Source organism: Lithobates pipiens, unplaced genomic scaffold (assembly GCF_037356315.1).
Source record: "Lithobates pipiens isolate NorthernLeopardFrog02 unplaced genomic scaffold, aLitPip1_a1.2 Scaffold_22, whole genome shotgun sequence".
In the NCBI taxonomy this organism is placed as follows: domain Eukaryota; kingdom Metazoa; phylum Chordata; class Amphibia; order Anura; family Ranidae; genus Lithobates; species Lithobates pipiens.
Window position 1 is genome coordinate 172,100,523 of NW_027507784.1, and position 13,062 is coordinate 172,113,584.

Genomic DNA, 13,062 nt, shown 5'->3' on the forward strand with positions numbered 1-13,062 from the left:
ATCCTGTATAATAATAATCAGCGAACAGAAGTGACAATCTGTCAACTAACTGACCAAAACTACTCACTGCGCATGCGTTCCACCGGTAGCAGGTTTGCTAATCTGACAGAACACCTGCAGTCAGAAGGCAGCATTGGACATTTTGTTACACCCAGCCAAGTCTTGAAGTTCACACTCATTATAGCAATAAAGTGAGCATATGGGTTTGCTAATCTGAGAGAACACTGCGGCCGATTGAGGGTGTCCAAAAATGTCCATTAGCGCCTTATGACTATAAGTTTGGCATGCAGCAGTGCGGGTGTGTATCAACATGGCCGTCGCCGCCTTCTGACTGCAGGCTTTCAAAATTTAACATCAAAACAGTATCACAGGTTTCAAAATACTGTATATGAGCATATATGCTCTCTTTATTGCTATGAGTGTGAAATTCAAGACTTTGCTGGGTGTAACAAGATGTCTGCTGCCGCCTTCTGACTACAGGTGTTCTGTCAGATTAGCAAACCTACTAGCAGTGGAATGCATGCGCAGTGAGTATTTTTGGTCAGTCAGCTGATGGAACGTCACTTCTGTTCGCTGATCTGAAGGGTTTGCTAATCTGACAGAACACCGGGACCTCTGCTGTGTCTAGCAGCAACTGCTCTCACTGAGCTGCCTAAGATGCTGGACAGAGCCACTTGAGATGCTGGACAGCTCTCTGGACAATTCCTTGAATGATCCTGCCTAGGGATGAGCTTCGAGTTCGAGTCGAACTCATGTTCTACTCGAACATTGCCTGTTCGCCTGTTCAGCGAACAGTGAACAATTTGGGCTGTTCGCAGCAAATTCGAAAAGCCGGAACACCCTATACAAGTCTATGGGAGAAATCTAAAGTGCTCATTTTAAAGGGTAATATGCAAGTTACTGTCCTAAAAAGTGTTTGGGGACCTGGGTCCTGCCCCAGGGGACATGGATCAATGCAAAAAAAAGTTTTAAAAACGGCCGTTTTTTCAGGAGCAGTGATTTTAATAATGATTAAAGTGAAACAATAAAAGTGTAATATTCCTTTAAATTTCGTAGCTGGGGGGTATCTATAGTATGCCTGTGAAGGGGCGCATGTTTCTGGTGCTTAGAACTGTCCCTGCACAAAGTGTCATTTGTGCAGGAAAAAAAGTCTTTTAACCCTTTCCCGCCGAGCGTACGCACATCTGCGTACTCGGCTTCCGGGGGTTATACCGGGATGATGCCCGCACCTGCAGGCATCATCCCGGTACCGATTTTTACAGCAGGCGATTGGCTATCCAGGCATAACAACCGATGCGGCTAAAAGCCGCTCGGCTGTTATGCCGGAGGAGCGGGAGGGGACGCCCCCCCCTCCCGCCGCCTCTCGCCGCTGTTACCGGTGCTCCCGCTCGATCGGGAGCACCGATTAAAGATCCGTCGGCTCTGGCTGCTGGGGAGGAACTGGAACGAAGCCGTAATCGGCTTCGTTCCAGTCTCCTCATCGTAAACACGGAAGCGACGTCATGACGTCACTTCCCGTTTACTCGGCTGCCAATGGCGCCGGTTTTAAAAAAATATCCGGTATTCAGAATCGCCGTTTTCGGCGATCTGAATACACTGAAGTGTAAAGGAGGGGTGGGGGGTCTTTTAGACCCCCGATCCCTCCATAAAGAGTACCTGTCACCGCCTATTACTGTCACAAGGGATGTTTACATTCCTTGTGACAGCAATAAAAGTGATCAAATTTTTTATTTTTTTTTTAAACAATTTAGTCATTTAAAAATAAATAAAATAAATAAAAAAAAAATTTTCAAAGCGCCCGCCGTCCCCGCGAGCTCGCGAAGCAAAGAAAACGCATGCGGAAGTCGCGCCCGCGTACGTAAACGGTGTTCAAGTCACACATGTGAGGTATCGCCGCGATCGTCAGAGCGAGAGCAATAATTCTAGCAGTAGACCTCCTCTGTAACGCTAACCTGGTAACCGTAAAAAATGTTTAAAGCGTCGCCTATTGAGATTTTTAGGTACCGTACTTTGTCGTCAATCTACAAGTGCGCGCAATTATAAAGTGTGACATGTTTGGTATCTATTTACTCGGTGTAACATTATCTTTCACATTTCGCAAAAAAATTGGGCTAATTTTACTGTTTTTTTTTTTTTTTATTCATGAAAGTGTCCCTTTTCCCAAAAAGTTGCGTTTAAAACACCACTGCGCAAATACCGTGTGACATAAAATATTGCAACAATCGCCGTTTTATTCTCTAGAGCCTCTGCTAAAAAAAATATATATAATGTTTGGGGGTTCCAAGTAATTTTCTAGCAAAAAATATGGATTTTAACTTGTAAACACCAAATTCCAAAAATAGGCTTAGTCATGAAAGGGTTAAAATCACTTGTGGCTAAATTGTCGGCTCCCCGTAATACAGAGAACACTCAATGATTGTTCTCTGTATTAGCCGACAATTCATTCATTCATTGATATAAAATAAAAAGCGTGGGGGTTCCCCTAAATTCAATTACCAGGCCCTTCAGGTCTGACATGGATATTAAGGGGAACCCCGTGTCAAATTTAAAAAAAAAGTGACATGGGGGTCCCCCTAAATATCCATACCAGACCCTTCAGGTCTGATATGGATATTAAGGGGAACCCTGCATCAAATTAAAAAAAAATTTACGTGGGGGTCCCCCTAAAAATCCATACCAGACCCTTTATCCGAGCACGCAACCTAGCAGGCCGCAGGAAAAGAGGGGGGGACGAGAGAGCGGCCCCCCTCCCTCCTGAACCGTACCAGGCCACATACCCTCAACATTGGGAGGATGCTTTGGGGGTCTGTGACCCCTCAAAGCACCTTGTCCCCATGTTGATCTGGGGTTCCCCTTGTTAAAGGGGGCTTCCAGATTCTGATAAGCCCCCCGCCCGCAGACCCTCACAACCACCGGCCAGGGTTGTGAGGATGAGGCCCTTGTCCTCATCAACATGGGGACAAGGTGCTTTGAGGGGTCACAGACCCCCAAAGCATCCTCCCAATGTTGAGGGTATGTGGCCTGGTACGGTTCAGGAGGGAGGGGGGGCCGCTCTCTGGTCCCCCCCTCTTTTCCTGCGGCCTGCCAGGTTGCATGCTCGGATAAAGGGTCTGGTATGGATTTTTAGGGGGACCCCCACGTCAATTTTTTTTAAAAATTTGATGCGGGGTTCCCCTTAATATCCATATCAGACCTGAAGGGTCTGGTATGGATATTTAGGGGGACCCCCACGTAAAAAAAATTTTTTTATTTGACACGGGGTTCCCCTTAATATCCATGTCACACCTGAAGGGCCTGGTAATTGAATTTAGGGGAACCCCCACGCTTTTTTTTTTTTTTTTTATCAATGAATGAATGAATTGTTGGCTTATACAGAGAACACTCATTGAGTGTTCTCTGTATTACGAGGAGCCGACAATTTAGCCGCAAGTGATTTTAAAAGACTTTTTTTCCTGCACAAATGACACTTTGTGCAGGGACAGTTCTAAGCACCAGAAACATGCGCCCCTTCACAGGCATACTATAGATACCCCCCAGCTACGAAATTTAAAGGAATATTACACTTTTATTGTTTCACTTTAATCATTATTAAAATCACTGCTCCTGAAAAAACGGCCGTTTTTAAAACTTTTTTTTGCATTGATCCATGTTCCCTGGGGCAGGACCCGGGTCCCCAAACACTTTTTAGGACAGTAACTTGCATATTACCCTTTAAAATGAGCACTTTAGATTGTGAACGTTCGAGTCCCATAGACTTTAATAGGGTTCTAAAGTTCACACGAAGTTTAGGTCTGTTCGCAGGTTCTGGTGCGAACCGAACAGGGGGGTGTTCGGCTCATCCCTAATCCTGCCTAATGGCCCATACACATGATCCAAAAGTCAGATGAAAAATACTACTTTCGAAGCGATCGTACAATAATCTGATCGTTAGTACACTGCTTTCAAGAGCCGATCATGACAGTTCATCCAATATTATCCAATGCCAGAGCATATGATTTTCATTTAATCAGTACAGTTGTCATCTGAAAATACAATAGAAATACACTACAACACTTGATATCACTTCCAGTTTTTTATTCCGTCATACAATAATTTTTGTAATTTTAGTAACCTCTCTGTTTTCGATATGAGACTAGCATGCAAAAAAAAAAATGGACGATCTGTCGTCCGATTTTCAGATCATATGTACGGGGCATTAAACCTTGCTTCATTTGAACTTTTAACCATTTACTCCCTCCCATGAACTTCCTGATTTAAGCCATGTCTCTGAACTTCCTTTTAGCCAGATTATTTTTTTCTCTCCAGCAAATATTTCACTCTTGCTGCCACCCGTATCTTCGCTACCACTCGTTACTGAAAGTTATCTTGTTCTTCAGGTATGCTTCTGCTTGATACCAATCTGCAACCATTTGTTACTGACTTTGGCTTGTTTACCGACTATCCCTACCTATTTTATCTGACTCAACACCCTGGTGGGGTGATCTTGAGGACTGCGGCTTGGTACTAACAAGCAGCAAAACCCATCTCCACAATCAGGAGCTCTGGTGAACACTGGTTACTACTTAGACTATGCACTTCACGTGAGTCCGTGTCATCTGCCAGTGTGGCCTGCTTCTGTACTTAGCTGGTCAGTGGATGCCACTCTACTGCAATAGCTACTGGTCTTCAAGCCTGACACCAGACCATGACACCATGACAAACATTGCCATGCAAAACTTATTTGATTAATGTTCAATTCTAAACTTTCCAATCAAAAGCATAGTGCTATCTCTAATGTAATTATTTTATTTATACTGCATTTGGCTTATTCAAAGTGCAGGATCTAAAAGTAAGCAATGTAGGTTTCTAAATAAAGAAACCCATTATTTGATTATCTTCACTTTCTCATCATAATTTATTTTGTAACTACTTTATAACTTACACCAAACATCTGCAATCACCTGTAAGAATACTAAAGAGTTTAATTAACATACCTTCTTTGAGTATGGTATATGTACAGATATCAAGACTTCTTCAGCTTTAAGAAAGGAGTGTCCAGATGCAGAAAAGTAGGAATCATCCAAAGGAACTTGTCTGGTACCATCTGAAGGAAAATAAGTAAATTAAAGTGTTCACCTCCAAAAATATGGTACATCACTTCCTATTATTATTAGATTGTAAGCTAAATGAGAAGGCCCTCCTATTCCCTCTGTATTGGACGCTTATCTGATTGATTGACTTTAAAGTGGAGTTCCACACATTTTATAGCTGCCCATTCTATATATATATATTATAATTAGTAAATACCTTTTTTGCTCTTGGGAGGTGCATGCTGGGTAGCCAGCTGCACAGAATCCCGGAAAGAAATACAAAAGGGCTTTAGATGCCCACAGCAGAAATGAACCCTGTGTGCTTCTGAGATCAGGTTAGGTTTAAACGATTTAAAGATTACCTAACAGGACAACATTAATGTTATTATCTAAATGTTAGATTTGAATTGGAGACAATTATGGTGGAGTATTAAAAAAAAAAAGACCTGGGGACTGGAACCTCACTTTACATAGAGTTCCTCAAGACCAGACAAATATTTTGAGGGTTTTTATGGGATAAAGAAAGGTTGAGAAAGGCTGCTGTTGATAATTGCACCTACTGTTCAAAAAATAAAATCTTTTTATTTGAGTCGGAAAGCGTTAAAACTTTAGATAGATTTTGCTGCTATCTGTGACTCTTTGAGGGCGATTTCACAATACAAGTAAAGAGAACAGGGGTCACTGAGACAGGAAAAACATCAATAAACTGTGGTAGATCTAACCTTTCCCCACTCTGCATAGAAAACTACTGTGACTGAAACTTAATGGAATCTGCCTAATAAGGACAGTAATAAAACCTGCCAAATGTAATAACCCTTTTACACTTTCTCTAAAACAGAAGGGGTTCGGCTTGACATGGGCTTTAAAGCTGATTCCATTTTTTTTCTTGCATAGTTACATTGGTTCAGGGGCGGGCTGGGCTGGGGGGCAGGGATGCATTTTCCCCCTGGGCTGCTCTGATTCGCTATATAAAGGCTGATGTGCTGCCAGCTGAGCTGGGAAGTGCACATGATGTGCAGTTCCCCAGTTGGCCACATGTTACTGCTCGGTCCGGAGGGAGGCTGACAGGGCTGGATAACAGCCCAGAAGTGCAGGAACGTTTATGCTGTGAGCGGACATCTGTCCTGTCACAGTGCTGTCCCTGGCTTCTGAGCTGACAGTCTGTGTCCATTGCGAGCACAGCCGAATGGAAGAGGGTGGATCCGCTCCGCCTCCTCCAGCCCCCTCTCTCTCTGTGCCCGCCCACACTCTGAGCAGCCTATGTGCTGCGTCTGAATAGGATGTGTGGGCGGGAACATTTAAACAGAGCAGACAGTGCTTTCTATGGGACGCTGTGGAAGCTGTGATGACTGAGCCTCATGCTGGATCCTTCCTTCCAAGTAAGTGAGCTATGGCCAGTCTCTCCCCCTCTCTGCAGATAAGGAAGTTTCTTTCAGCAGCTGTGCAGTACCTGGTCCTATGATGTGGCTCACACTGGTGTGCTGCAGTGTTGCTGATCTCACTGTCTTCCTGCATGTCCCCCCCCCCCCCCCCGTCACATGCAGCCACACTGTGCCCACCAAATGCAACTTCACTGTGCCCACCAAATGTAACCTCACTGTGCCCACCAAATGCAGCCACACTGTGCCCACCAAATGTAGCCACACTGTGCCCACCAAATGCAGCCACACTGTGCCCACCAAATGTAACCTCACTGTGCCCACAAAATGCAGTCAGACTGTGCCCACCAAATGTAACCTCACTGTGCCCACCAAATGTAACCTCACTGTGCCCACCAAATGCAGCCACACTGTGCCCACCATATGTAACCTCACTGTGCCCACCAAATGCAGCCACACTGTGACCAACATATGTAACCTCACTGTGCCCACAAAATGCAGCCACACTGTGCCCACCAAATGTAACCTCACTGTGCCCACCAAATGCAGCCACACTGTGCCCACCAAATGTAACCTCACTGTGCCCACCAAATGTAACCTCACTGTTCCCACCAAATGCAGCCACACTGTGACCAACATATGTAACCTCACTGTGCCCACAAAATGCAGCCACACTGTGCCCACCAAATGTAACCTCACTGTGCCCACCAAATGCAGCCACACTGTGCCCACCAAATGTAACCTCACTGTGCCCACCAAATGTAACCTCACTGTGCCCACCAAATGTAACCTCACTGTGCCCACAAAATGCAGCCACACTGTGTCCACCAAATGCAACCTCACTGTGCCCACCAAATGCAACCTCACTGTGCCCACCAAATGCAGCCACACTATGCCCACCAAATGCAGCCACAAAGTGCCCACCAAATTCAGCCTCACTGTGCCCACCAAATGCAACCTCACTGTGCCCACCAAATGCAACCTCACTGTGCCCACCAAATGCAGCCACACTGTGCCCACAAATGTAACCTCACTGTGCTCACCAAATGCAACCTTAATTTAGCACGCCAAATGTAACTTCACTGTGCCAACCAAATGCAGCCACACTGTGCCCACCAAATGTAACCTCACTGTGCCCACCAAATGTAACCTTTACTGTGCCCATGAAATGCAACCTCACTGTGCCCATGAAATGCAACCTCACTGTACCCACCAAATGTAACCTCACTGTGCCCAGCAAATGTAACCTCACTGTGCCCACCAAATGCAGCCACACTGTACCCACCAAATGCAGCCACACTGTGCCCACCAAATGCAGCCACACTGTGCCCACCAAATGCAGCCACACTGTGCCCACCAAATGCAACCTCACTGTGCCCACCAAATGTAACCTCACTGTGCCCAAATTCAGCCTCATTGTGCCCATCAATTGCAGCCTCACTATGCCCATCAATTGCAGCCTCACTGTGCCCATCAATTGCAGCCTCACTGTGCCCATCAATTGCAACCACACTGTGCCCACAAATGTAACCTCACTGTGCCCACCAAATGCAACCTCCCTTTGCCCACCAAATGCAACCTCACTATGCCCATCAAATGGAGCCACATTGTGCCCATCAAATGCATCCACCCTGTGCCCAAATGCAGCCTAATTTTGCCCATCAATTGCAGCCACATTGTGCCCATCAATTGCAGCCACATTGTGCCCATTAATTGAAGCCTCACTGTGCCCATCAAATGCAGCCTCACTGTGCCCACCAAATGTAGCCTCACTGTGCCCATCAAATGTAACCTCACTGTGCCCACCAATGTAACATCACTTTGCCCACCAAATGCAACCTCATTTTTCCCACCAAATGAAACCTCACTGTGCCCATCAAATGCAGCAAAACTGTGCCCATCAAATGCAGCCTCGTTGTGCCCATCAATTGCAGCCACATTGTGCCCATCAAAGACAGCCTCACTGTGCCCATCAAATGCAATCACACTGTGCTCATCAAATGCAGCAAAACTGTGCCCATCAAATGCAGCCTCGTTGTGCCCATCAATTGCAGCCACATTGTGCCCATCAAAGACAGCCTCACTGTGCCCATCAAATGCAATCACACTGTGCTCATCAAATGCAGCCTCACTGTGCCCATCAAATGCAGCCGCATCGACCCCCCCAGCAGCATTTAACCAGCACAACCCCTGCCCGCTCGCTTTCTGACTGCCACTTACCGCATCTTGGTGGCGGGTCAGGCAGCAGATGACGGGGGTGAGCTGTGGGACGGGCAGAGGGTCAGGCAGTGGCATCAGGTGATGGGTATTAGACCTGCACTATCCTGATTGGTGGAGAGCCGATTCAGTGTTAAAAAAAAAGCAAATATTCATTTGCTTTTCTAATACACCTGGGTGGGCTCCAAGTGCAATGCTCTGCGCTCTGAGTCCACCCTATTTTGAAGCCTATCAGAGCCTATGGCTCTAATCAGGTACAGGGAAATGTGGAGCAGGGTCTCTCTCTCGCTGTGCAGGGAAATGTGGAGCGGTGTCTCTGTGTGGCATAGCTTTACTCACAAAGTGACTCTGCTGGCCAAGATGAGTTTGTTCCACTGCTGGCCTCTATCGTCTGCAGGGGTTGCTAGGATTGACTGGCATCTAGCAACCAGTGATGTCACAGTCCCCAGGAGGAAAGGATCTTCCACCTCCACCACGCCTATTAGTGTTTTATCCACTCACCTCCTCCCTCCATTTTCTCCTGTGTGGCGGCATGCGCCTCGGAGCCTGCCTGAGGGAAGGGAACGGTCACTGACTGACAGAAGCACCTCTGCCTGAGGTGAGGGAGCAGTGAATGAATTAGAACATATGTGTAATGTGGAGCATATGTGTCATGGGAGAATGAGCTGGTAGCAGAGGAGGAGATCACATCCTTAAATCTCAGCCAGGGGTCATGCTGGGACTTGTAGTCCTTTACTTTTGGGGATGTGATATCCCAAAAGTAAAAGGCTACAGGTCCCAGCATGAACCCCTCAGAGCTCAGGACCTAAGGGGACACATCCTTAGATCTCAGGGTTTCATGCTGGGACTTGTAGTCCTTCACTAGTTGGGGGGGTCAAATCCTTAAATCTCAGGCGGTAATGCTTGGACTTGTAGTCCCTCACAGGTTGGTCTGGGGGGGGGGGGGGGGGTCAGGTCCTCAGCTCTGAGGGATTCATACAAGGACTTGTTTGCACTTTAGTTCTTGGAGGCCATGGTGGTACAAGTCCTCCATGGGCCCTGGGGGGCCACATTGTCCTCCCTGACCCTCCCCCCCACCTTTGTGATCATGGAAAACCTTAGTCTGTTTTCCCTATCCATCACTTTGCCACCACCGGTTATATGGGCCACTTGACTGGACTTGCCCCCCTGGCCTAGGGCTGCCAGCCCTCCCCTGCATTGGTTCAACTTGAGCCAATGTAAGTATGCATTTTTTATACCTGGCCGATCCCTGTGGAAACAGATCCTACCATGATCCGTGCACAGTACAGTAATTTGGCTGGTCCCAAGCAAACCGCTTGCTATAGGGGTACTGGTGCATGATCACTCCTGAGCCAGCTCTCTGTGTCCATAAGACACAGAGAGTGTGGCTCAGCCCTACCCCCCACTCTCTCTTCACTGGCTGTGATTGACAGCAGTAGGAGCCAATGGCTCCTGCCGCTGTATCTGAGCCGGAGAGACCCGGGAGAGCTGCTGCTCTCATGCACATTTCTGGATTGAGAGCGGTCTTAAGTATTAGGGGGGCTGAGGGGGGAGCTGCACACTGAAGATTTTTTTACCTTCATGCATAGAATGCATAAAAAAGTAAAAAACCTTCAGACTTTAGTATCACTTTAAATTCAACATTTCTTTTTTCTCCTAGTTGTATTTGCTCATTTATCTAAATCTTTTCCATTCAAGTGATGATGTATTTTACTGCTTCTCCATCATCCTTTATTGTAATCCGCATAAATACTAACCTGTAGCCCCTGCCCTGGGGGTCTTCACTATGATACTTTAGCTGGCTGAAATAGAGTACCACAAGTGGATGCCTGTGACAGTATTGTTGAACTGGGGAGCCGCATGTAATCAGGGCAACAGTACTTGTTATTTACTGGCGATAATAGTGCATGCACTGATTTACTGGGGCATTGCATAAGCTAAAGGATCAGGCCATGATATACAATTCAAATACAGATAAAGTGGGAAATTGTATTGGAAACTGCATAATTTTACTGTCCCTCCTCCCTCAGCTGGCATCTCTTAATACAGTCACATGAGAGGCATATAAATCCTGATGGCATACCCAACCACAAAACACTGGCTTTTCACACATCATTGTTTAGTCAGCAAAATGTGTCTGTTCTCTGCCAGATTCCTAATATGCTAATGCATTTAGGCCTTGTGTACCCTTGGACCCACATTTAGTTATGACTGTCCTGCACACTGTTAAGGCTGTTGATAGGGTAACTAGTAGAAAAAATATGTTACATTTATTAATGAGTTAAAAATTCAATGAACTACCCAATGGGAGGTAGTAGATAACACAAAAACATGACATATATCTGAAGGCCACTCTGTCAAATAGTCACTGGATGAGGCAACACACAGCACAAGACAAAAAACAAAAAACACAAAAAATAAAACATGTCCCTCGGTATAAGCACTAAACAGCGCATATGTCTCCTCCAGTGTTCCACAATCTTCACGCTGTGTTGCAGCTATCCAACCTCCCTAGCTCGCCATAGGCTCACTTCCGGGACATGGTGGGAAGGAAAGGAGTCAGGTGATGCTGATGACATCAACACGTTTCGCATACAAAATAATTTCAGGCTGTTCATCACTCTATCCCCTCCCCTCTCCTCATTCCATCTGCACCTTGCAGGCTCGAGCCCCCCAGGGACCTCTGCACAGATGTTCATGCCATATTTTCTACATTATTTATAAAATAATCTTTCAAGCAATGCATTAGTCGTGGCATGGACATTAGCGCATAGATATCTGGCATCGGGGCGATCGTTTATATGTTTTATTTGTTGTATTTTTAGTTTATTGTCTTGTGCTGTGTGTTGCCACATCCGGGGACTATTTGATGCAGTGGCCTTCAGATATAGGTCATGTTTTTGTGTCTCAACTACTACCTCCCATTGGGGAGTTCATTGAATTTTTAACTCATTAATAAATGTAACATATTTTTTCTGCGTATCCTTATATTGTATGCTGTGTCACTCATTTGGTCCTCTGGTTCATTACAGTCTTGGTAAGGACAAAACCCGTTCTTTTTTCATATATATGCAGTTTTTTTGACTAGAGTGACGCTATCTACACTTGGTACACAATGTTTGAGGACATTATAGTGTGTCATCACACATAAATTGGGGCCTTTTTTTCTTTTTTGGCTCGTATGATAGGGTAACTAGCACATTGTAAAAATCTGACTACATTGTCATATGTTCACCCTGATAATATTTATTTATACAGTAACTAAAATAGATTTTTGGTTAACAACTATTTTATTTTGGAATATCAGAATAAAAGATCATAATTTTTTTTTTAGCTCCAGTACCTGTTGAGGCTAAATTGAGGATGCAGCCTCCTGCTGCAAGAACCGGGTTCAAATCAGAGGTTGTAGCACGGCTAATGATATTTCCCCCTAAAGACTAGAAGAGATTAAAGTGATTAATGACAGAGCTTGTAATGGCTGGCGTTGCATATAAAAATGTGGTGAACATCAACCACTCCATCCCACCCCAACCATATTTAATCTGATACTTGAAAAGGATTTGAGCTGTTTTGAGGTGTCATGGTATGTGATATATTTCTGACAATTGGAAGCTCTGATCATTACAATTTGCTGGAAAATCTCTCTTCAACCTCACAGAAAAGGAAAGTGTTAACTGATCGCACTACCCAACAGTAGTGGGTACCATTAACAAATACAGTTTCTTCTTACCTGTTGTCCACATCTGCCCATCTATGGTCGGGTTTAGTATATTTTAACACAATGATTGTAATACTAGCGTGGAAAAGTACATTGGACATACTTACAGCTGTGTTTCTGATCTGGGCACCTCCTAGAGAAGAAAGCTGCTGCAGAAGGGCTCTGAACAACTTGCTTTTGTCTTTAGAAACAGCAGAGACAGCTTTGGCTAAGGTTGCTTTTAGTGTTGTCAGGCTGCATGCTGCTCCCACTGTAATTCCTATGACAATGAACTCTGGGTTAGACAATCTTTGTAAAGTCTGATGCCTGCAATGTATCTGACTTCAACTCAAAGTGGTAGCTTAGCACAGACCTATCATTGAAATTCACAATTTTACAAAACTCTGCATATCATCACTGCCAAATCACTTCAGTATTTTCAAAAATGTATACTTTTCTGGCCTACAAAGTACCTACAGTAACTACAGTATTGAAGCATGAACTTTTTGAGGGCCTTCGTGTTTCTGCATTAGTCTTTATAATGATCTTAGAACCAAACTGTGCACAGAGCTTCAACCTACCACCAAATTCAAATTAAAACCTTTGTCAAAACACCAGACTTAGTAGGTTGAAACAAGGGGTTTTAAAAGTCAAGACGGCTTTTTCATGTCTTCGGCTAGGCAACTCATACCCGCGTTTT

At 45.1% G+C, this 13,062-nt stretch overlaps 1 protein-coding gene across 1 annotated transcript in view; it reads right to left on the reverse strand.

Moving 5' to 3' along the window:
- LOC143924365 (aldehyde oxidase-like) overlaps positions 1–13,062 on the reverse strand; it is a 191,887-nt gene that overhangs the window by 102,715 nt on the left and 76,110 nt on the right. Inside the window, exons 11-13 of the mRNA XM_077448645.1 lie at positions 12,491–12,642; positions 12,009–12,102; positions 4,974–5,083 (exon numbers count right to left, since the gene is read on the reverse strand). Coding sequence (XP_077304771.1) covers positions 4,974–5,083; positions 12,009–12,102; positions 12,491–12,642 — 356 coding nt within the window. The remainder of the gene's footprint in view (positions 1–4,973; positions 5,084–12,008; positions 12,103–12,490; positions 12,643–13,062) is intronic.